Source organism: Triticum aestivum, chromosome 4D (genome assembly GCF_018294505.1).
Source record: "Triticum aestivum cultivar Chinese Spring chromosome 4D, IWGSC CS RefSeq v2.1, whole genome shotgun sequence".
In the NCBI taxonomy this organism is placed as follows: domain Eukaryota; kingdom Viridiplantae; phylum Streptophyta; class Magnoliopsida; order Poales; family Poaceae; genus Triticum; species Triticum aestivum.
The window spans coordinates 500,820,734-500,846,335 of record NC_057805.1 but is presented as its reverse complement, the minus strand read 5'-3'; the positions used below and the strand labels follow the sequence as shown (position 1 = coordinate 500,846,335).

Genomic DNA, 25,602 nt, shown 5'->3' with positions numbered 1-25,602 from the left:
GCTTCGTGTAGGTCGCGCAGGAGACGTCCAACTCTTATCCTGCGTGCGTGTGCCCACCTCCCAAAACTTGTTGCCACGTCTCTTTTCTCTACAAGTTTCTTATATCCCGTACGTGTAAAATAGGTTTCTTATCCCTATAGCAGCTGTCTTTTATCATGTATGCACGCGTTCTTGTATTGGCGGCTCGTGTACATGCCAATCGCACATAAGTAATCGATTGGGACCAAATTGTATTACAAGCAAGTATATTTATTTAAGTATAAGTTGCCTAAAAAATGGATTTGGGTCGGTCGAATTTCATGGGAAGGAAGACGGACGCGCGGCGAAGCACCGAGATAGTCGACTGCGGCACCGGGGCAAGCTATAGCGAGGCATGGAGACACCGACAAGACCTCGGCCAGGAACAAGTGTAGTGCGCGATAGTCGGCGAAGGGATGGCCGGGGACGGTGGTGAGGGGAGGCCGGGGCTGCGAGGCTGGCATGGGAGCACCGCGGGCAAGAGAGGCTAGTGATTCGACCAAGAGTCTGTGGGGCGGTTTGATGAAGAAGATGAACAACAAAGGTAGGATGTTGTACAATGCCATCTGGGCATTGATTTTGCATTAGACGACTCAAAAATGAATCACCTGATCCAAAAACAACTTCTAGTCGATAGATCTCTAACCTATCCTTTATAGGGAAATTGATCAAAATAGAACAATTAGTTTTCACTTGAATAACACTTAAAATCACACAGCTGATCCAGGGGTGGTACTAGCCAGTTGATGCCTACCGCAACTTTTTCTCAGTTTTTTTGGGGGGGGGGGGGGGGGTATTTGTGGTGATTGAAGTGAACCGGTCAGTTTAGAGCAAATCATTGGTTTCAACTACCCGTGTACGACCTAGCCAGCCGCCCACTCCCTAAAAAGTTAGGGTTCCTCTACCTCCCACCAGCGCCGGTCCACCCCGTCTCCGGTGGCCTTAGGGTCATGGGGCGGAGTGGATGCCGACCCTTGGCGGTGGTAGGGCTCCATTTTTAGATTTTTTTCGAGTTTTGTTAGGGTTTGTGTCTTACTCAGGAAAGCAATACGGTGGTGGCTCCCTGAAGATGGAATAAAGGTCTCCCCGTCTAGTCCTCATTCTGTTGATGCGTCTAGCATCGTCAGTGGATGTGTGGATTTCTGGTGTGTTGGTTTCATGGGACCTTAGCACGACGACTTCCCGACTGTCTACTACAACAAGGTTTGACCCGCTTCAGTGCTTGTAGCCGTCTCAGTGCCTTATTTCTATTCCATCAATTAAATCACAAACACAACTGGGTGAATATAAAGCAATCATCGGTTCTGATTGCAAATACCTTTCCCCGTGGTACTCTAGAAGAGAGCACTACTCTCATCACTCCCTACAAAAGCGTGACTCCACAAACTCACTTGTCTCTCATGTTGCCTTACCATAGATGGTGGGAAAGTGCATCTCTCTGCTCGACACCGCCGGTGCCACTATTGCGAGGAGCATCTCTTTGTTCTGAGGATACAGGAGGCGAAGCGAATAGGTCAGATCATTATATATGCGTGCACGTCACGTCGTTCGGAGGTTCCTTGCTCTCTCGCCGCCGGAGTCCCTTGGGAGCACCTGTACTTCACCTGTCTTCTCACATTGCAGCAGGCGCGGGGGCTTCCCTCCTCAATCGACCTTCCTCTACAGTCAATGACGGATCATCAATCAATTCTTCGCACGTACATGAATCTCTTTTTCCCGGCCAGGTCGTCGGACCCCACAGGCGGCGTGGGCACGCAACATCCGCAACATCCATATCAGGAGGCGTCAATCGATGCGCACCACCAGTCCACCACCTCGGAGTCGCCGGACTTGGAGGTGGCAGTACGAATGAAGGTAAGTAATTGTTTTTTACCACGTTTGCTATACAAATTCACAAAATTATATTGTTATATTCACTTCATAAAGAAATTACTATTTATAACTATATATTATTTCCTTCTCAGTAATGAAATAAATACAAAATATGCTCCATTTTTTCCATTTTAAACATTTCTCGAATTATTTATAGATCTAATTTTTTTTTGCCAAACAGTCTCCGGATTATTCCCGCAAAAAATTCCTCCAGATCTCAATTTCCCTCCTCCACTTCTCGATGGACAAAAATTTCCTCCAGAGCTCCCAATTTAGTCCCGCTTAATTTTCCCTCCGGTTAACTAACAAAGCGCTAAATAAATTAGATCGCTAATCCCATCTGCATCATTCGCGCCGCCCTCAAAGCCACACCTCGGCGGCCTCCGTCGCCGCCCCTCCAACGCTCGCTGCATCCTCATCCGACGCCACCTGTCAGCGGCTACCCACGCGCCTGCCCGTCCGTCAACGCCCGATTGAAACCATCGCTGCCCAGATCTGCCTCAGTGGTTTGCATCGTTGTGGCAACGACATCGTCGATCCTCAACTCTGGAACTAAATCCAGAAGGACTACACCATTCTCGCGGCTGGTATCGATCTAAACTCCCATTTCGTTGCTTTCTCCCTTCTATGCCTGACTGATTCCCTTTCCTCCTCCCTTTGTTTTCCTCTCTGAATCTGGTATTAGGTTTGTGCGTACCAGGCAGTAAATCAACCTGTGGTTAATTTAGGATAAGAATGGAGGATGGGCTGTAATCATTAGCCACTATGTTAAACTGAGATACGACTTATAGTCTGGTTTTTGTGCACTGCAGAAGTAGTACCATGTTCTCTGAATTTTTTTTATTCCTCTGCAGTTTTGTGTGCTACAAGCCTATCACATTAGTATTCTCAACATGAATGCTGGCAATATTACCATTGACCTTAGCATCTATATATACGTGAGATGTTGGCTGCTTTTCCCCCCTTTTGCAGTTTAAGGTTTCAGTCATTAACCCCCTGATTTTGTAGGCTGTAATCCCCTGATTAGTACTGATATATGCAGTAGTTATACAATATTAGGGGCCCCAGATCTTGTACTCCGAAATTCATAGTATATCTTGTAGAGTACTGATAGTACTCTGAGATCAGTACTCTGAAATGCATAGTACTCAGAGTAGTACTGATATATGCAGTACTTAGACAAAAATTGGGACCAAAGATCTTGTACTCTGAACTCTGATTATTATTGATATATGCAGTAGTTAGATTGGGGCCAAAGATCTTGTACTCTGAACTCTGATTAGTACTGATTTTTAAAATTTATGTACCCTGAAATTCATAGTACATCTTATACAGTCAGTATTCAGTTTATACCCTTGATTTAGGAAGTCAGTATGTGCACTGTGTACTAAAACTAAGCTTGGTCAGAGAAATAACAACCTTGGTGGTGGCTTGACCAGCAGTATGTATCCTCCATCGTGTAAAACACTTACATACTATCATGTAATTTTCCTCCAATTCTGTATGAATAAATCCTAGATTTTAACAACAATATGTCATTGTAGATGGCTGTGGAAAATTGGAAAATTAGCCTGTCCTATGAAGGTATTGTCAATATATTCGACATGTGTTAGTTCATTTTCAGCTCTCTTTATAAATATTTCATTTTGTAGAGAGTTCATGCCAATGGACCCAATGCAGAATACGTAGTGATCAAACCCAGAGATACAACAATGGTAAATTTGTTTATTTATTACTACACTTTATAAGTGTCTAATAACGAATTAATGCCTATTCATGTAAAATGCAGAATAAAACTCACCCACATCGACATGGCACGCACGAAGATAATGACATTCTGTCAGGCAAACAGGTTAGAATCTTCTTGTTACTCATGCTATAAAGGATAGACTACAACTTATTAATGTACTTACATTGTTGTATAGAAGCATCATCTTGAAAATGCGGGCTGCAATAAACTCTCATATCAAGCACCATCATCACCAGCCCATCCTGTTTTCGATCCTATTTTTTATGGAGAGGTAATGGTTATCTCTTGAGAAATCTGCTTCCTAGGCAGTGATAGGAAACATTTTCCATATGAATTATTGATGGCGTGATTTGTTATTCACGCACTTTTAGTTAAAATATCATGTTGTACTAGCGATTTCTCATTCAAGTGCAATCCAATACTGATACTATTGACTCATATTTGTTTGTATAATGCTGAATGAATGAGTTTCTGCATTTTAAGTTCGATTTGCATGGAATGGACTCTCCTGAGGTTATAAAATGATGTTGGCACATGTAATATTTGATGAATAAAATGTACTGTGAACTTTGCATTGCAAAATCACAAGGATAAATCATTTTTCCTCTTATGTTTATCTGTAGATGAGAAAGAGCAGGGAGAATATGGATGGAAATTTGACTAGAGTACACAAACAAAGCACTCAAGACAAGTCTGTAGTCCATGTGTCCTCTAAGCAGAAACGTAGTCCTTCCATGGAGGTAATAAAAATAGCGTGTTCATACTAGATTCATGTTCACAAAATTGGTTTTTATTACTGTATATTATAATTTGAACCTCATTTCAGGTTGGCACAAAAGTGATTCTGAAGTCCTCAGTATATCCAAACAAAAGGCATGTGGCACATGCTAGCATTTTGGGTTGCAATTCAAAAAAAATGGTTGGTGGTGTTGAGCTAGGTCGGCAGTTCATAGAAGTGCAAGTTGATCAACCTATTGAGGAATGTGAGCTCTTGGTAAGGGAAAGGGAAAATTGTAGGACAATTGGCGATACTTTCACCTCTGGATTAACAATTGCTCGGCCTTCATCATGTGTAGGTCAATGTTTAACTTCTTGGGTTTTGTTAAATTAAATTTATGATATACTTAATGTAGTCGTAACTGATTTTTTTTTTTTTTGCAGATTGAGAGGTTCAGTGGTTGAGTTGATTTGGATGGTTTTGCTTATGAGGAATCGAGATGCAAATAGGACATATTGATGCAAGAAATATTCGAGGGGCACATTCTAGTGAACATGAATAGGGGTGTCACATGGTATCAGTGATAGGAAATCTTTCGCATACTATAGTTTACATTAATGGGTTGAGAAATGTATTTTTTTCCCTAAAATATGGATCTTCTATATGTTTATTGTTACAAATGCTATGGAATGGCATGGACCATATTGATATTTTATATCCTCGTGCATATATGCAAGCTTTATGTCCATGGCCTTTTTATATAGTATACACTGTGTGTCATATGCTTATCGATTTTCACTATGAGAAAGTATAAAAACAAAAATGTATTGATGCAATATTTCATAAAAAATGGTTCCAATAGCACATTGGACTAACTATGTCGTGTTACTATAGTTAGGAAAATGTGTTACTAGGTTGGCTACCAATCACCACTAGAGATGTTACAATATATATAAAAAAAATTGTTACTGTTGCATTGCTACAATAAAGAAAATATGTTGCTGAAATATCAAAACCTGTTACAAAGGCCTATTGTAATTAATGCGAATCATTAATAATTGTGTTGCAATTTTGTTAAAGCGTGTTACTAACCATGTTACAAAGTGTGTGCCTATAGTTCTAAAAAAGTGTTAACAGGGCCTTCGGTAACACACATGGCGTGTGTTGCAACAATACTTAGTAACACGTTTAAATACATATAGGAACAACTCTTATGTGCTACAATAGACACCACATAGTAACATAGCCTACAGGAACACATACAAAAGTGTGTTATTGTGTGCTTCAGTAACACAATATCTAAGCTGTAGTAGCACATCAACGTGTTACAAAAGATCAATCCTGTAGTAGTAGGGTCCGCACGCTTAACGTTACGATGACAGTTATATTATGAGTTTATATGTCTTGATGTATCGAAGGAGTTCGAAGTCCCGGATGAGATCAGGGACTTGACGAGGAGTCTCGAAATGGCCGAGACGTAAAGATCGATATATTGGACGACTATATTCGAACTTCGGAAAGGTTCCGAGTGATTCGGGTATTTTTCGGAGTACTGGAGAGTTACGGGAATTCGTATTGGGCCTTAATGGGCCATACGGGAAAGGAGAGAAAGGCCCCAAAGGGAGGCCGCACCCCTCCCCATGGACTAGTCCGAATTGGACTAGGGAGGGGGGGCGCCCCCTTCCTTCTTTCTCCTTCTCCCTTCCCTTTTGCTACTCCAACAAGGAAAGGTGGAGTCCTACTCCCGGTGGGAGTAGGACTCCCCCCTTGGCGCGCCTCCTCCCTTGGCCAACGGCCTCCCCCTTGCTCCTTTATATACGGGGGCAAGGGGGCACCCCATAGACACAACAATTGATCATTGATTTCTTAGCCGTGTGCGGTGCCCCCCTCCACTATATTACACCTCGATAATATCGTAGCGGAGCTTAGGCGAAGCCCTGCATCGGTAGAACATCATCATCGTCGCCACGCCGTCGTGCTGACGAAACTCTCCCTCAACACTCGGCTGGATCAGAGTTCGAGGGACGTCATCGAGCTGAACGTGTGCTGAACTCGGAGGTGCCGTGCGTTCGGTACTTGATCGGTCGGATCGTGAAGACGCACGACTACATCAACCGCGTTGTGTTAACGCTTCCGCTTTCGGTCTACGAGGGTACGTGGACAACACTCTCCCCTCTCGTTGCTATGCATCACCATGATCTTGCGTGTGCGTAGGAATTTTTTTGAAATTACTACATTCCCCAACAGTGGCATCCGAGCATGGTTTTATGCGTTGATGCTATGCATGAGTAGAACACAAGTGATTTGTGGGCGATATAAGTCATACTGCTTACCAGCATGTCATACTTTGGTTCAGCTGTATTGTGAGATGAAGCGGCCCGGACCGACATTACGCGTACGCTTACGCGAGACTGGTTTCACCGTTACGAGCACTCGTTGCTTAAAGGTGACCGGCGGGTGTCTGTCTCTCTCACTTTAGTTGAACCGAGTGTGGCTACGCCCGGTCCTTGCGAAGGTTAAAACAGCACCAACTTGACAAACTATCGTTGTGGTTTTGATGCGTAGGTAAGAACGGTTCTTGCTAAGCCCATAGCAGCCACGTAAAACTTGCAACAACAAAGTAGAGGACGTCTAACTTGTTTTTGCAGGGCATGTTGTGATGTGATATGGTCAAGACATGATGCTGAATTTTATTGTATGAGATGATCATGTTTTGTAACCGAGTTATCGGCAACTGGCAGGAGCCATATGGTTGTCGCTTTATTGTATGCAATGCAATCGCCATGTAATTGTTTTACTTTATCACTAAGCGGTAGCGATAGTCGTAAAAGCAATAGTTGGCGGGACAACAACGATGCTACGATGGAGATCAAGGTGTCGAGCCGGTGACGATGGTGATCATGACGGTGCTTCGGAGATGGAGATCACAAGCACAAGATAATGATGGCCATATCATATCACTGATATTGATTGCATGTGATGTTTATCTTTTATGCATCTTATCTTGCTTTGATTGACGGTAGCATTATAAGATGATCTCTCACTAAAATTTCAAGATAAAAGTGTTCTCCCTGAGTATGCACCGTTGCGAAAGTTCTTCGTGCTGAGACACCACGTGATGATCGGGTGTGATAGGCTCTACGTTCAAATACAACGGGTGCAAAACAGTTGCACACGCGGAATACTCAGGTTAAACTTGACGAGCCTAGCATATGCAGATATGGCCTCGAAACACGGAGACCGAAAGGTCGAGCGTGAATCATATAGTAGATATGATCAACATAGTGATGTTCACCATTGAAACTACTCCATCTCACGTGATGATCGGACATGGTTTAGTTGATTTGGATCACGTAGTCACTTAGAGGATTAGAGGGATGTCTATCTAAGTGGGAGTTCTTAAGTAATATGATTAATTGAACTTAAATTTATCATGAACTTAGTCCTGATAGTATTTTTTGCAAATTATGTTGTAGATCAATAGCTCGCGTTGTTGCTTCCCTGTGTTTATTTTTGATATGTTCCTAGAGAAAATTATGTTGAAAGATGTTAGTAGCAAAGATGCGGATTGGATCCGTGATCTGAGGATTATCCTCATTGCTGCACAGAAGAATTATGTCCTTGATGCACCGCTAGGTGACAGACCAATTGCAGGAGCAGATGCAGACGTTATGAACGTTTGGCTAGCTCAATATGATGACTACTTGATAGTTTAGTGCACCATGCTTAACGGTTTAGAATCGGGACTTCAAAGACGTTTTGAACGTCATGGACCATATGAGATGTTCCAGGAGTTGAAGTTAATATTTCAAGCAAATACCCGAGTTGAGAGATATGAAGTCTCCAACAAGTTCTATAGCTAAAAGATGGAGGAGAATAGCTCAAGCAGTGAGCATGTGCTCAGATTGTCTGGGTACTACAATCGCTTGAATCAAGTGGGAGTTAATCTTCCAGATAAAATAGTGATTGACAGAATTCTCTAGTCACCATCACCAAGTTAGTAGAACTTCGTGATGAACTATAGTATGCAAGGGATGACGAAAGTAATTCCCGAGCTCTTCGTGATGCTGAAATCGACGAAGGTAGAAATCAAGAAAAACATCAAGTGTTGATGGTTGACGAGACCACTAGTTTCAAGAAAAGGGCAAAGGGATAGAAGGGGAACTTCAAGAAGAACAGCAAGCAAGTTGATGCTCAAGTGAAGAAGCCCAAATCTGGTCCTAAGCCTGAGACTAAGTGCTTCTACTGCAAAAGGGACTGGTCACTGGAAGCGGAACTACCCCAACTATTTGGTGGATAAGAAGGATGGCAAAGTGAACAAAGGTATATTTGATATACAGATTATTGATGTGTATTTTACTAGTGTTCGTAGCAACCCCTCGGTATTTGATACTGGTTCAGTTACTAAGAGTAGTAACTCGAAACAGGAGTTGCAGAATGAACAGAGACTAGTTAAGGGTGAAGTGACGATGTGTGTTGGAAGTGGTTCCAAGATTGATATGATCATCATCGCACACTCCCTATACTTTCGGGATTAGTGTTGAACCTAAATAAGTGTTATTTGGTGTTTGCGTTGAGCATGAATATGATTTGATCATGTTTGTTGCAATACGGTTATTCATTTAAATTAGAGAATAATTGTTGTTCTGTTTACATGAATAATACCTTCTATGGTCATACACCCAATGAAAATGGTTTGTTGGATCTCGATCGTAGTGATACACATATTCATAATAATGAAGCCAAAAGATGCAAAGTTAATAATGATAGTGCAACTTATTTGTGGCACTGCCGTTTAGGTCATATTGGTGTAAAGCGCATGAAGAAACACCATACTGATGGGATTTTGGAATCACTTGATTATTAATCACTTGATGCTTGCGAACCGTGCCTCATGGGCAAGATGACTAAAACGCCGTTCTCCGGAACTATGGAGAGAGCAACAGATTTATTGGAAATAATACATACTGATGTATGCGATCCGATGAGTGTTGAGGCTCGCGGCGGGTATCATTATTTTCTGACCTTCACAGATGATTTGAGCAGATATTGGTATATCTACTTGATGAAACATAAGTCTGAAGCATTTGAAAAGTTCAAAGAATTTCAGAGTGAAGTGGAAAATCATCGTGACAAGAAAATAAGGTTTCTACGATCTGATCGCGGAGACAAATATTTGAGTTACGAGTTTGGTCTTCAATTAAAACAATGTGGAATAGTTTCACAAATTCGTGCCACCTGGAACACCACAGCATAATGGTGTGTCCGAACGTCATAACCGTACTTTATTGGATATAGTGCAATCTATGATGTTTCTTACCGATTTACCACTATAGTTTTGGGGTTATGCATTAGAGACAGCTGCATTCACGTAAAAAAAAGGGGCACCATCTAAATCCGTTTGAGACGACACCGTATGAACTATGGTTTGGCAAGAAACCAAAGTTGTCGTTTCTTAAAGTTTGGGGTTGCGATGCTTATAAGAAAAGGTTTCATCATGATAAGCTCAAACCCAAATCGGAGAAATGTGTCTTCATGGGATACCCAAAGGAGACAATTGGGTACACCTTCTATCACAGATCCGAAGGCAAGACATTCGTTGCTAAGAATGGATCCTTTCTAGAGAAGAAGTTTCTCTCGAAAGAAGTGAGTGGGAGGAAAGTAGAACTTGATGAGGTAACTGTACCTGCTCCCTTATTGGAAAGTAGTTCATCACCGAAATCTGTTCCTGTGACTCCTACACCAATTAGTGAGGAAGTTAATGATGATGATCATGAAACTTCAGATCAAGTTGTTACTGAACCTCGTAGGTCAACCAGAGTAAGATCCGCACCAGAGTGGTACGGTAATCCTGTTCTGGAGGTTATGTTACTAGACCATGACGAACCTACGAACTATGAAGAAGCGATGGTGAGCCCAGATTCCGCAAAATAGCTTGAGGCCATGAAATCTGAGATGGGATCCATGTATGAGAACAAAGTATGGACTTTGATTGACTTGCCCAATGATCGGCGAGCCATAAAAATAAATGGATCTTCAAGAGGAAGACGGACGCTGATAGTAGTGTTACTATCTACAAAGCTAGAATTGTCGCAAAAGGTTTTCGACAAATTTAAGGTGTTGACTACGATGAGAGTTTCTCACTCGTATCTATGCTTAAGTCTATCCGAATCATGTTAGCAATTGCCGCATTTTATGAAATCTGGCAAATGGATAAACAAAACTGCATTCCTTAATGGATTTAGTAAAGAAGAGTTGTATATGATGCAACCAGAAGGTTTTGTCAATCCTAAAGGTGCTAACAAAATATGCAAGCTCCAGCGATCCATCTATGGACTGGTGCAAGCATCTCGGAGTTGGAATATACGCTTTGATAAGTTGATCAAAGGATATAGTTTTATACAGACTTGCGGTGAAGCCTGTATTTACAAGAAAGTGAGTGGGAGCACTACAGCATTTCTGATAAGTATATGTGAATGACATATTGTTGATCGGAAATAATGTAGAATTATTCTGCAAAGCATAAAGGAGTGTTTGAAAGGAGTTTTTCAAAGAAAGACCTCGGTGAAGCTGCTTACATATTGAGCATCAAGATCTATAGAGATAGATCAAGACGCTTGATAAGTTTTTTCAATGAGTACATACCTTAACAAGATTTTGAAGTAGTTCAAAATAGAACAGTCAAAGAAAGAGTTCTTGCCTGTGTTACAAGGTGTGAAATTGAGTAAGACTCAAAGCCCGACCACGTCAGAAGATAGAAAGAAAATGAAAGTCATTCCCTATGCCTTGGCCATAGGTTCTATAAAGTATGCCATGCTGTGTACCAGATCTATTGTATGCCCTACACTGATTTTGGCAAGGGAGTACAATAGTGATCTAGGAGTAGATCACTAGACAACGGTCAAAATTATCCTTAGTGGAATAAGGATATGTTTCTCGATTATGGAAGTGACAAAAGGTTCGTCGTAAAGGGTTACGTCGATGCAAGTTTTGACACTAATCTAGATGACTCTTAGTCTTGGTCTAGATACATATTGAAAGTGGGAGCAATTAGCTAGAGTAGCTACGTGCAGAGCATTGTAGACATAGAAATTTGCAAAATACTTACGGATCTGAATGTGACAGACCCGTTGACTAAAATTATCTCACAAGCAAAACATAATCACACCTTAGTACTCTTTGGGTGTTAATCACATAGCGATGTGAACTAGATTATTGACTCTAGTAAACCCTTTGGGTGTTGGTCACATGACGATGTGGACTATGGGTGTTAATCACATGGTGATGTGAACTATTGATGTTAAATCACATGGCGATGTGAACTAGATTATTGACTCTAGTGCAAGTGGGAGACTGAAGGAAATATGCCCTAGAGGCAATAATAAAGTTATTATTTGTTTCCTTATATCATGATAAATGTTTATTATTCATGCTAGAATTGTATTAACTGGAAACATAATACATGTGTGAATACATAAACAAACAGAGTGTCACTAGTATGTCTCTACTTGACTAGCTCGTTAATCAAAGATGGTTATGTTTCCTAGCCATAGACATGAGTTGTCATTTGATTAACGGGATCACCTCATTAGGAGAATGACGTGATTGACTTGACCCATTCCGTTAGCTTAGCACTAGATCGTTCAGTATGTTGCTATTTCTTTCTTCATGACTTATACATGTTCCTATGACTATGAGATTATGCAACTCCCGTTTACCGGAGGAACACTTTGTGTGCTACCAAACGTCACAACGTAACTGGGTGATTATAAAGGTGCTCTACAGGTGTCTCCGAAGGTACTTGTTGGGTTGGCGTATTTCGAGATTAGGATTTGTCACTCCGATTGTCGGAGAGGTATCTCTGGGCCCACTCGGTAATGCACATCACTATAAGCCTTGCAAGCATTGTGACTAATGAGTTAGTTGCGGGATGATGTATTACGGAACGAGTAAAGAGACTTGCCGGTAACGAGATTGAACTAGGTATCGAGATACCGACGATCGAATCTCGGGCAAGTAACATACCGATGACAAAGGGAACAACGTATGTTGTTATGTGGTTTGACCAATAAAGATCTTCGTAGAATATGTGGGAGCCGATATGAGCATCCAGGTTCCGCTATTGGTTATTGACCAGAGAGGTGTCTCGGTCATGTCTACATAGTTCTCGAACCCGTAGGGTCCGCACGCTTAACGTTACGATGACAGTTATATTATGAGTTTATATGTCTTGATGTACTGAAGGAGTTCGGAGTCCCGGATGAGATCAGGGACTTGACGAGGAGTCTCGAAATGGCCGAGACATAAAGATCGATATATTGAACGACTATATTCGGACTTCGGAAAGGTTCCGAGTGATTCGGATATTTTTCGGAGTACCGGAGAGTTACGGGAATTCGTATTGGGCCTTAATGGGCCATACGGGAAAGCAGAGAAAGGCCCCAAAGGGAGGCCGCACCCCTCCCCATGGACTAGTCCGAATTGGACTAGGGAGGGGGGGCGCCCCCTTCCTTCTTTCTCCTTCTCCCTTCCCTTTTCCTACTCCAACAAGGAAAGGAGGAGTCCTACTCCCGGTGGGAGTAGGACTCCCCCCTTGGCGCGCCTCCTCCCTTGGCCGCGGCCTCCCCCTTGCTCCTTTATATACGGGGGCAAGTGGGCACCCCATAGACACAACAATTGATCATTGATCTCTTAGCCGTGTGCGGTGCCCCCGTCCACCATATTACACCTCGATAATATCGTAGCGGAGCTTAGGCGAAGCCCTGCGTCGGTAGAACATCATCATCGTCACCACGCTGTCGTGCTGACGAAACTCTCCCTCAACACTCGGCTGGATCGGAGTTCGAGGGACGTCATCGAGCTGAACGTGTGCTGAACTCGGAGGTGCCGTGCGTTCGGTACTTGATCGGTCGGATCGTGAAGACGTACGACTACATCAACCACGTTGTGTTAACGCTTCCGCTTTCGGTCTACGAGGGTACGTGGACAACACTCTCCCCTCTTGTTGCTATGCATCACCATGATCTTGCGTGTGCGTTGGAATTTTTTTGAAATTACTACGTTCCCCAACAGACCAGTCAATGTTTGACTGGTCAACAGGGGTGGGGCCCCCGTGTCATTGACAGATTATGCTAAACAGGGTTTAATTAAGTTAACTAGTGATTAGGTTATACTAATTATGATTAATTAAGTTAATTAATTCTTTAATTAATTAATTAATTAATATTTTTATTATTGTTATTATTTTTTTTAATTCTTTTTTTATTAAAAATGTTCTGGGCAGTGGGCCCCGCTTGGCAGTGGCCCAGAGGCCTATGTGGGTTTGGTCCAGCGGGTGCGGGCGCTACGGGTGCATGGGCGCTGCGGGCGCCCGCTAACGGGCAAAGGCCATGACCCAGCGCAGCAGGGCGCCGGCGGCCACGGCGCTGGTCAGGGGAGACCCAGGCCGCAGCGGCCGGAGATGGGGCGTCAACGGAGGGGGGTGGCTGCGGGCTCGGCTGGGCGAAGCGGGGGGGGGGGGCTGGCGACGAGCGGACAGCGGCGAACGGGAGGGAGAGTAGGCGGGCGCGTGCAGAGAAGGGTGCGGTCGCCACGGGCGCTAGGCACTAGCGAGGCACCGGTGCGGGCGCAGCCTCGAGCGGCACAGCGAGTGCGGGTCGGACGCAGGCGTTGCCGCACGTCGACTGGTGGCGGTGGCTTGGCCGGGGACGGCCAGAGTCGATGGCGGGGATGGACGACGCGGTGGCCGAAGCTCGGACACGGACGGTCATGGCCACGACGCGGTGATCGCGGGCGGGGGATGGCGAGCGGGAACAGGGGAAGGAGAGGAGGGGCGCGGCTCACGGCGGGGAGTATGGACGGGGCAGTGGGGGCCGGGGTGGTCGACGGGGACGACGCGGCGGAGCGGGAGGCAGACCGGCGGGGTAGGCGACGAGGTGAAGGCGGCGGCGTCGCGGCGAGGCGGCACCAGGCGGCGTCGGCGGCCTCCTCCTCTCGATCCCTATCCAATCGGGAGAGAGAGGGGGAAGATATTTCGGAGGGGGGGGTGTGGGGGTGTCGGCGGGTGAGTGGGGGGGGGGTGGGGGAGGTTATGGCCACTAGTAGAAAACAGAGCTTTGGTCACAGGGCAGTATTCACATTAGTCCCGGTTCAGTCACGAACCGGGACTAATGTGAGCATTCGTCCCGGTTCGTGCGGCTAAGGCATTAGTCCTGGTTCACCTGGGCCCTTTAGTCCCGGTTGGTGCCACGAACCGGGATTAAAGGGTGCGATGCCCATTAGTCCCGGTTGGTGGCACCAACCGGTACTAATGGGCTTTGAGGCATTAGTACCGGTTCATGGCACGAACCGGTACTAAAGGTCCCATTTTCAAACTCTACCCCCCTGGACCGCCTTTTCAGTTTTAGAAAAAACAAAAGAAAATGATGGAAATGGCAAAAAAAAAATAAGTTTTCCATGTGATATGTGGTCTAGTTGTTGGGAAAATTAACAAATATGAATTTCGACTTTATTTGCAAAATCTCTCTGGAATTTCTTAAAATGGGCATAACTTTTGCATACGAACTCGGATGAAAAAGTTTTTTATATGAAAAATCATCTACTCGAAAAGTTACATCCGAATTTAACAGTTCAAAATCCTCAAAAACCTAACAGAAAAAAGTTACGGGGCTTTTAAGATCTGGAGAGGCAAAAAAAGGCAAAAAAATTCAAACTGTGGTCAAACAATGGTCAAACTAATTATTCTAGAATATTAGTGTTACTAAATAATTATTTCAGTTTTTTTGAATTTTGGTCAAATCTGGTCAAACTGTGGTCAAACAATGGTCAAACTAATTATTCCAGAAATATTAGTGTTACTAAATAATTATTGTTTTTTAAAACAATAGTTTCAAACTCAAACAGTGAAATGTGTCACTTCATGCTCAAGCTAAATCCTGAGGGTTAATAGGATTGACATCTTATTATTGTCAGGAAAACAACATGTGCAGGCTTGGAAACGATGGAGAATAGAACCCGGAAGTTAAGCGTGCTCAGGCTGGAGTAGTGAGAGGATGGGTGACCGTCTGGGAAGTTAGATGATTTGGAATGATGAGGGGTGATTAGAGATTAGAGGATAAATTGAGCAGTGATGAGGGGTGGTGATTAGAGATTAGAGGTTAAAATAATTCAGAAATTTGAAAAAAAACCCGGGACTAAAGGTGGAGCTCCATGTGGCCGCGGCCTTTAGTCCCGGTTCGTGTAAGGGTTTAGGGTTTAGGGTGCGGGGTGGGCCGGCCAGGTGGGTTGGCCTGGTGGCCCAGAGGCCAGCTGGGCCGAGGCCCAGCGGGGGGGGGGGTGTGTCTTTTCCTTTCTTTCTTTTTTTTCCTTTTTTCCTTTTCTTCTTTTTATTTTTATTTTTCTGTTCTGTTTTATTTTAGATACACATTGTTTTTAGCTTAGAAAAAAATGATAACAACTCCTAAATTGATGTTTGAGAACCACCCACTGCCATAAATGTTTTACCCCGAAATAAATTAGTTTAGAATTTTATTAATCAAAAAAGGTATTCACTTAATTGTTTTGCTGCAGTTCTAATCACGTTAGAGTAATTAATTATTTTATAAAAATGTTGTTTCTCCACCAATACTATCGATGATTTAATTGTCACAATAAGAACATTTTAGTTTTGAGAATTGAAAACTTTTATTGTTTGACTTTAATTCAAATTTGAATTTGGATCGGTTCTGAACTAACACGAGATTAGCAACAGTAATCGTGGTGACGTGGCATCATACCAGAGGGTTACTGTAGCTTGATTACCCGGGCGTCACAAGCTGCTCCCCAGTGATGAAATATAAAAAGCAAAGGAAATAATTTAACATATTCAGCGAAGATTATTCCGTTTTCTTGCTTTTATTACGCCTTTTACTGCCTCCTCAACAATAGCCTCAGATTTAGGGTAGGGAGGAAATTGTTGAGATCAACCAAACAGTCTACAAGCAAATGCACAGTTCGGTCACAACTGGGTTTAGATGAAAAAAATTGATACTATATGCATGTCAATTAAACCTGGTCCAGAAAATGAGACAGAAAACAAAACATTATGAACTGTGGAAAATAGATAAAAAAATGAAAAGAGGAAAATCCATAAATACGATGGGCTTATATCCATCATATCTCAAAATGCAAATAGGTTATTCCTAGTATTCTTACAAACAGAGTAGGGAACGTGAAACCTAGGTTGATATAACCCAGTTTACCTTTCAAAATAAGAAACATAACCCAGTTTTGTAAGTCATGTATCCACTGTGGCATCAACTAAGCAAACATGAATGATTTCCAATAATGTAAGGTTTATTAAACATAGATTGAATAAGGGAGCACCGTTAAGAAGAATTTCTAGGTCAATTAATGAAAAGCAGGTGAAAACCGTTACAAACATGACCGCATATGGACAAATCCTGAAGCATAGAACCCCACGACCGCAGAAGTGGCTCAGGAGACACTATCAACAGAGACACATGGAACATAACATTGTAAAGGAACCCGGGCAAGAACACCTTGACCAAGACATCGGACACCAAAGTTCGACCATTTAAAAAAATCAAATACAAATTTGACAATACTACTTTTGTCGCACATAGCCCACATTTTATTGGTCAAATTGATTCTCGAAATGCGCTTGTGTCTTACTCGCTGATCGAACGTTGGATGGAACGGAAGGAGTATATAGTGCAGTACTGCCTCCGTTTCTTTGTAGTCCGCATATAAGGTTTGGTCAAAGTCAAGTTTTATAGAGTTTTACTAACTTTATATTAAAAAATTTAATATTCACAATATGAAATCAATATTATCAGATGCACCATGAAACGTATTTTCATACTATATAGTTTTAGTATTGTAGATGTTTATATATTTTTATATAAATTTGGTTAAACTGTGTGTAGTTTGACTTTAACGAAATCTTATATGCGGAGTAAAAAGAAACGAAGAGAGTACCAGTCTAGGAAGTCTAGGAAATTAATAGTTGGTGTCCTTCCCATGTTCGGCAATAATCAGTTGGTCGTGTCCACCATTAATACGTCTTTCTGCCATGATTGCATTGCATGTAAATAAATGAGGGATGTTGTACCATCGATCTTGTGCCAGAGGGCACAGTGACGACAAAAGATCTGCGGGGTACTCCCTCCTATCGGAATTACTTGTCACATAAATGGATGTATCTAGACGTATTTTAGCTTTCGATACATCCATTTCCGAGACAAGTAATTCCGAACGGAGGGAGTATATATTAGGGCATCTTCAATGTTCAATGTCGTCCATAAAAAACCCCGCAAACATCCGGACAGCGCGGCTTAGATACTTTGTGTCATGTAATGTCGTGCATCTAATGTTCATCGCTGATCCACATGTCTGAATCCCACCAAACCGGAAGCAAACTAGTAGGAGGTTTGCGGGCATTCGACACCCCCGGCCCACACGAGCCCCCTCTCGCTCGTTCCGCTCCAACCAACACACCACTCTCCGCGCCACATTCATGAAGGACGTGCGGGAGGAGGAGTAGGCGGATGAGCAGGCGCCGCCTGTCTCCGCGTTTCGGATGCTGCGGGAGGAGTAGCGGTGTAGCCTGTCGCTTCTCGAGTACCACCGGCTCGCGGGTTACCAGATCGTGGATGAGCAGGTGAACGAGCAGGCCATGGCGACCATGCTCGCGGAGAACCGAGGCTTCATCGATGAACAGGGGGCGACGTACGAGTCAGTGCAGAGCGCTCGCACCATCCACCACAAGTGATGTCAGCTCCACGTAATTGAGGCGGAGCGCAGCCGCTTGTTCGAGGAGATCGTGGTGGAGGCGTAGGCATGGACAGCACATGCGGTGGCGGAAGGGAACGCTGCCAACGCCGACAGCTCTGCGTCGTTTGCGCCTGCTCACAACAACGAGGCCGGACTATCCTGCTCGAGTGTTAGCCTCACCTCACCTCCACCGGCGACATCGACGGCCAGGCATCCGACTCCGGCGTGGAAGAGTAGAACGTAAAAACATGGACCTGCCCCACATCCGGCGAAGAGCAAGACATGGGACACGGACGTGCCCACGTCCGACCAAGACTGCTAGGGTCGTTTTTATTTTTACTTTGTGAAAGATATCCTAAACATTTCGGCTATTCGTGGACAAGTTCGAAGTGTCCATGGACGTTTGACGTGTCTAATTTGATGCATGGCGTTGGAGATGGGGCCTTAGGGCATGTACAATGATTGATAAGATAGTCTTATCTTAAATCTTGCATGTAATTTAGAGATGACAAGAAAAAATGTCTACAATAGGTCATCTCTTAGCCTTATCTTCAATAACTAGCTATTCCTAAAAATGTGGTGAGACATATGTGCTAAGAGATCATCTCTTTTAAAAGTTCTCTTTTCTTCACTTCATCATTTAATTATCCTACGTGGCACTCATAAGAAAGCACCATTGTACATGCCCTAGATGCCCTTACATAGTGACGATCGGCTGACGGGACGGGGTACTCGACATATCTACCGTACGTACGTAGCCCAAGTAGTCCATCACGACAACCGCATAATTCGATCACGGCCTCACTTGCATAGCTGCGCAGAGTAGGGGGTAGGGGCGCACAAGGACGCACGCACGCGCTTAAATCTCTGCGTGCGTCACGTCTGTCTGGCTACACCCGAAGAGTAGCAGTAGCAGCTAGGTAGCGTAGGACTGTCGCAAAACAACAACAACAAAAAAGGGCAGCGTAGGACGATCGTTCAAATATGTGGCTCAGGCTCGCCGGCAGGCAAGCGCACGCGCTGGGGGAGTCGGCGGCAGCCGTGGTGCAGCAGGCGGTGAGCTTGGCGGGGCGGCGGGGCCATGCGCAGGTGACCCCGCTCCACATCGCTAGCGCCATGCTCTTGGCGTCCCCGGCAACGGCAGGCATCCTCCGCGCCGCCTGCGCCAGGTCCCAGTCCCACCTGCTGCAGCACAGCGCGCTCGACCTCTGCCTAGGCGTGGCGCTCGGCCGCCTCCCCTTGGCCAAAGGAGTCAGGGCAGCGTCCGCCGTCGCCCACGACGCTGACCGCGTCGAGCCGGCGCCGTCGAACGCGTTCGTGGCCGCGCTGAAGCGGGCGCAGGCGCAGGCGCATCGGGGGCGCACGGGCGGTAAGGTCGAGCTCGAGCAGCTCGTAATCTCCCTCCTCGACGACCCGAGCGTCGACCGCGTCATGCGCTCGGCCGGCTTGTCGAGCTCCCAGGTCAGAGCCAGCGTCGTCTCGTCAGAGCAGTTAAATAGGGCAAGTTCCGACGTCACGCCTTCTCCCAGTCCGGTTCCCATGAAGGCTAGGGCTGGTGGACAAGCATCTCTTTCTCTTCAGACCGTCCCGGAACCTCACACGCCGGTCGTCGCCGACGTCGTCCCGGGCGGAAGGTACTTTACTACAACATCCAGAGTGTCGCATGCATGCATGCACGTTTATGATTGGCGTTTAAGTTACTTCCTCCGTTTCTAAATACTTGTCTTTCTAGGCATTTCAACAAGTGACTACATACGGAGTAAAATGAGTGAATCTACACTCTAAAATATGTCTACATACATTTGTATGTGATATTCATTTAAAATGCCTAGAAAGACAAGTATTTAGGAACGGAGGGAGTATTAGGTTCGGGACGTGCATCAGGTTTGTACATCAGCGGTGTGGTGCTTTTCTAGTAAATCTCTATATTCCTTAAACGGTTGGACGACCCTATTAGTATTTCTGTTCTCCCCACCTTGCTATTGCAAGCACCAATCTCTTCCCCAATACAACAGTGTAATCATCGCCTTGGGCTTGTTAATTTGTTATACCCCCTCCATTCCATAATGTAGTGCCTATAAATTATTTGAAAAGTCAAACCTCACAAACTTTAACCAAGTTTGTAAAGAAAAATATTTACATTTAGAGTGCGAAACATATATCACTAGATTCATTATAAGATGTAGTTTCACATCATATATTTTTGCTACTGTAGATATAAATGTTTTTCTCTACAAACTTGGTCAAAGTTTGCAAAGTTTGACTTTTTAGAAAATCTATAGGCACTACATTATGGAACGGAGGGAGTATGTCCCACGGGCACCTCGTCCTCACCCTAACTTTGACAATTATCCTCCTCGATCCTCCCACCACCTTCGTCATTTTCACTTCGCAGGTGGTTCCTCAACTCTCTGTTATACTGCTAACACTCTCCTTATCTCATGGTACATGGACGCGTGCTTAAGAAAATAAACAAGACTAGCAAATTAAAATAATAGTTCTCTAACACTTTGTTTGTGTTGATGGCATTATAGTAACGGTTTTGATGATGAAATACTAGTTGCCTAGCCGGCAAATTAAAAAACGTCGAGGAAGAACGTTTCTATGGCTTTAGTTATTCTCCGTAGTTTTCTCCTATAGTTAATTTGCACTAGTTTTTTGCCGAAATAATTCGCACTAGTCCACTTACATAATAATAGAAATTATTTCCCTTGTCAAAGATTATTCACTCTATTCACAAAATTGTTCTTGTTTTAGATACTGACATGGCCTGTGTATCTTTGGCTGTAACATTGTATACATGTGCTACCTCCGTCCTGGTTTATTGCCCCCCTTAGTATTTTGCGCCAAATTTTGTCCATGGATTTAATTAATAAAATGTTAATACATGTCACAGAAAATGGTATGATTGAAAACTATGTTCAAATACGAATTCAACGATATAATTTTTTTATGACATGCATTAACATTTTTTCAGTTAAATCTATGATCAAATTTTGACATAAAATACAAAGAAGACCAATAAATCAGGACGGAGGTAGTATGTTGATAAGAAAATATATTTCTATGATAGTTCTATTTTTACTTTACCATTATTAATATATTTTTATATGTTCATATTCACAGTTGAAACGTTTATATTGCACCCTTTGTATGAAGGCATGTATCTTCGAATGGAGATAGTACTATCCTAGTCTGAGCTAGAGGTAATTCTAGTTGGCAACAAGGCAACAATAGACTGCCATTTGGCCAATGTAGACGCATGCATGGTACTTAATTAGTCGAATGATTTATCTATCTATCTCTCATGGGCTGAGAAATAGACTAATTATCCCTGTTTTCTTGCAGTGAATGTCAAGCGAACAAAGCAAAATCAGGATCAGGGCAGCCGGCTTTCTTATGCGGCACGATGGTAGACGCAACGACGGCGATCCTGCCTCCGTGGCTCCACCGCCACAAATGTACAACATACACCAGTACAACATACTGCGGCACGAGTCTTCAAGCAAACGTACGTACGCATAACACATTCAGATAGATACATATGTGTGTAATACTCCGTATCTCTCATGCATGAAGTCGTGAACTGACGATCTGATTACCCGTGACACATGCACATGCAGGGTGCTTGCAGCCGGCCGAAGTTCACGGAGCTCACCGCGCAAAATCTCAGGATCCTGTGTGACGCGCTTGAGCAGCGAGTTCCGCGGCATGCAAACATCGTTCCCGGCATATCCAGCACGGTGCTCCGGTGCCGATCCGGCGTGACGAGACGGAGGGCGGGGAACAAGGCAACGACCTGTCTGTTCTTCCGAGGAAGGGACGGTAGCGGCAAGATGGCGGTTGCTCTGGAGCTCGCGAGGCTTGTGTTTGGCTCCTACGCCAAATTCACCGCCCTGCAGGGTAGCACCGACATCCCCGCGCGCACCGGCAAACTCGCCATCAAGAGGCAGCGATCACCGCACAATGGCGGCGACATTGGAGCGAGGCTGTTCGAAGCGATCGAGGAGAACCCTCACCGTGTTATACTGATAGACGAAGTCGACCGACTGGATCGCAATTCAGAAATACTCATCAAGAATGCAATCGCAGGAGGAACAATGGCGGGGGGATGCAACGGCAACGTGGTCGGTCTGGAGGATGTCATCCTGGTGCTGAGCTCTGACCTGTGTGAGTCGGCGTCTGTGGCTTCCGCTTCCTCCCCACGGGTGAAGCGACGACAGAACAACGAGGACAAAGATGATGCCACGGACATTGAAGTGAGACCACGTCGTCGTCTTTGCTGGGATCTGAACGTTTGTGTAGTGGATGGGGAAGAGGAGGAAGACAATTTGGCTGACGACGAGGGGTTCCTAAATGTTGTGGATGGTGTTTTCCTTTTCAATTAGCAGAGCTGCAGAGGATAATCTTCTTTCAGACCATTCTAGGTGTTTTCAACTCTTTTGAAAATGGATGGCAGGTGTTAGTCAGACCAAGTAGCATAGTTTAGAGTAGAGTTTATCAATTCTAATATGAGCATTTTCTCAGACCAAAGCCCTTGGCCGGACCATTTTAATAACCCCTCTAAAACCTCCTGCTTGTGCTGTAATTCTAGAACATCGGCGGCTTTGCAACTTAGTTTGAGACATTGTCAATTCGGGGGTCTCTGGGGCGAAAAAAGCACATGGAGGCCTTTAATATAAATATGGAAATATGATTTCATACACATATTATATATGAAATATCCCTTGTCTTGTTATTAAGATTACCCTAATTCTTGGTTCATAAACATCCATAGTAAAAACAAGTATCTGGTTTATACTAGCAGATTATGGAACAGATGAATAAAATATGAGATTATGGTCACTAACATTGTTATCAACCGTGTTGATGTCAACATTGTCTTCCATAGGATTTTCCCCTTCCAGAATTCTCAATTTGTTCCTCCATAGCGACTATTACCGACTCGTCACGGAACGCGGATGAAGTGCTTGTTCTCTTATAAAATTAGTCAATGGATCACTATAAAACCAATGGATCATTTTCGACAACATAACGCTCCACGAGGACCACCAGCCCGCGGAGGGCCAGGTCGCCGGCGAGCATGCGAACAAGCAGGCCCTCACTTCCATGCTCGCGGAAAACCAAGACCTCATCGATGAATGGGGGTGTTGTACGAGTCAGTGCAGGCACCATCCGATGCGAGCGGTGGCACCTCCGCGTCAATGAGGCGGAGCATGACAGCGTGTTCGAGGAGATCACGTCGGAAGTGGACGCGGAGGCGACACAGTCGGTGGCAGACGGGAACGCTGTCATTTGCACTGGACAACAACAATGACGAGGCTGGACCGTCCTAAGTGGTGGATCTAGGATTTGAAGTTACCAGGAGCAAACTTTAAACACAATAGAGAGAGAGAGGGGCAGACTTTGAACGGAAGGAAAAATCGAAGCCATGATGCAATCAAAAAAGATAATCAACCTAATTAATTAGTCAAGTGGTATGCATTCAGGCAATACAATCAACACAATTTATTATTCAAACTAGTTTCATTCTAAGAACTAGCCGAAATATAAATATAAATATAAATATATAAAAATAAATAAATAAATAAATAAATATATATATATATATATATATATATATATATATATAACGCAATTAGAAAAATCATATAAAGTCTAACTTAGACTCGCGTTGGTTAAATCTTTCATTCTTTATTATCCCAAACTGGTGGTCGGGACTAATTTACAGTAGTAGCTCTGAAAAAAAGAATAAGACCCCTAAAACATCAAATTTCCTAATTAATTAATTTTCAGTTGTAACCTTCCAAAAATTAGGCCAATGTGATACGAAATTAAAGAATGATAGGACAAAAAGGACAAGATTAGGGGAGAGCGAACGAACTTGCTGCTTCTATTGGCCGCTCGCTCGCAGTTTCTAGCAGGGTGCGTGACGGAGGCGGTGGCGATGTAGTCCGTGCGGACGATGCCATTGCTTGGACTTGGAGCTGGGCAGCGCCGCAGCAAGCCGGCGAGGCGGGCCAGCGTGATCGCCTGATGCTAGGTTTTTTGATGGATTGAAAATTAGAGAGAATTGGGAACGGAAAGCTGTGTATAGAAGAATAAAATAATGGGCTTATGTTTTATTAGGCTTTTTTTAACACACGCTCATTCATACACGCATACACTCATCTCTATGAACACACCCACGCACATTTTTTTTACCCCTGTAAGCACTTTTGAGAGATTTACGAAGTCACTGTAGGCACCTCGTCGTCGACGGGAACGTGTTCTCCCACTGAAAGCGCATCACCGAAAATCCTGAAATAAATCCAGAAATAATGTGAGCACCAGGACTTGAACCCTGGTGGGCTGGAATACCACTGTTCCTCTAACCATCCAACCACAGGTTGGTTCGTCTGTTTTATTAGGCTTTACTCGGTAGCTAACTGGCCCATCTCACAAGACACAAAACGAATCATTTTCTTTTCATCTCGTCTTCTTGATCGACATCACCTCCGACCGAAACGTACGGGAGAGCATCTCTCGACTCCCATGGCGGCCACTGGCCAAAGCAGTAGGGGTGCCCTATGTTACAAAAATTTACTTGGGCGGCCGCCCCTACACGACCCTACACTGGAGCTGCCCCTGACCGCCCTACTCGATCCTCGACCTCATCTCAACCGACGACGTCGAAAGCCGAAGGGCGGACTCCAGTGAGAAATAGTAGGACATGGAACATAAATGTGCTCACGTCAAGTGAAGAACAAGACATGGGACACAGATGCCCCCACGTCCACCTAATCCGACTAGTTGTTTTATTTTTACTATGTGTAAAAGAGAAATCCTAAATATTAATAAATATCTCACGGACACATTCGGACGTGTCCACATATGTTTGAAGTGTCCGATTGTATGGGCGGATTTGGAGATGCCCTTTACATACTGAAGATCAGCTGACGCGAGGGAGTCCTCCACATATCTTACCGTACATACGTCACGGCCTCACTTGCATAACTACGCAGAGAGGGGGTGTGGGGCTGCACAAGGACGCACGCACGCTATTAAATCTCTGCGTGCGTCCCGTCTGTCTATCTACACTACTACACCCGAAGAGTAGCTAGCTAGGTACCGTAGGAGGATCTGTCTAGTATGTGGCCCGCCGGCGGGCAAGCGCACACGCCGGGGGAGGAGGAAGCGGCCGTGCTGCGGCAGAGCCTGACGGGGTGGCGGGGACACTCGCAGGTGACCCTGTAAGAGCATCTACAGAATTTGACAAATCCGGCTTCTCAAACGCTCGCGGATGCGTCCGCGGGCACTGATCGGGCACCTCTCATATTTGCCGTCTTGCATGTGCGTATTTCATATCCGGCGTTTTATATCCATACTATCCATGCACACATTGGTTTATTCTACATGATCAAACGACAGACAACAAAATTGAGCTACAAAGGAACACAAGATCGGCTGCAAACGGACATAAACATACTTC

General features: G+C 44.3%; 1 protein-coding gene across 1 annotated transcript; it reads left to right on the top strand.

Moving 5' to 3' along the window:
* Positions 1-19,215: 19,215 nt before the first annotated feature.
* On the top strand, positions 19,216-22,597 carry LOC123100596 (protein SMAX1-LIKE 3-like). The gene is made up of 3 exons (XM_044522501.1): positions 19,216-19,765; positions 21,480-21,642; positions 21,755-22,597. Exons 1-3 carry the CDS (start codon positions 19,248-19,250, stop codon positions 22,517-22,519), a joined length of 1,446 nt encoding a protein of 481 aa, XP_044378436.1. The 5' UTR covers positions 19,216-19,247; the 3' UTR covers positions 22,520-22,597.
* Positions 22,598-25,602: the final 3,005 nt, after the last annotated feature.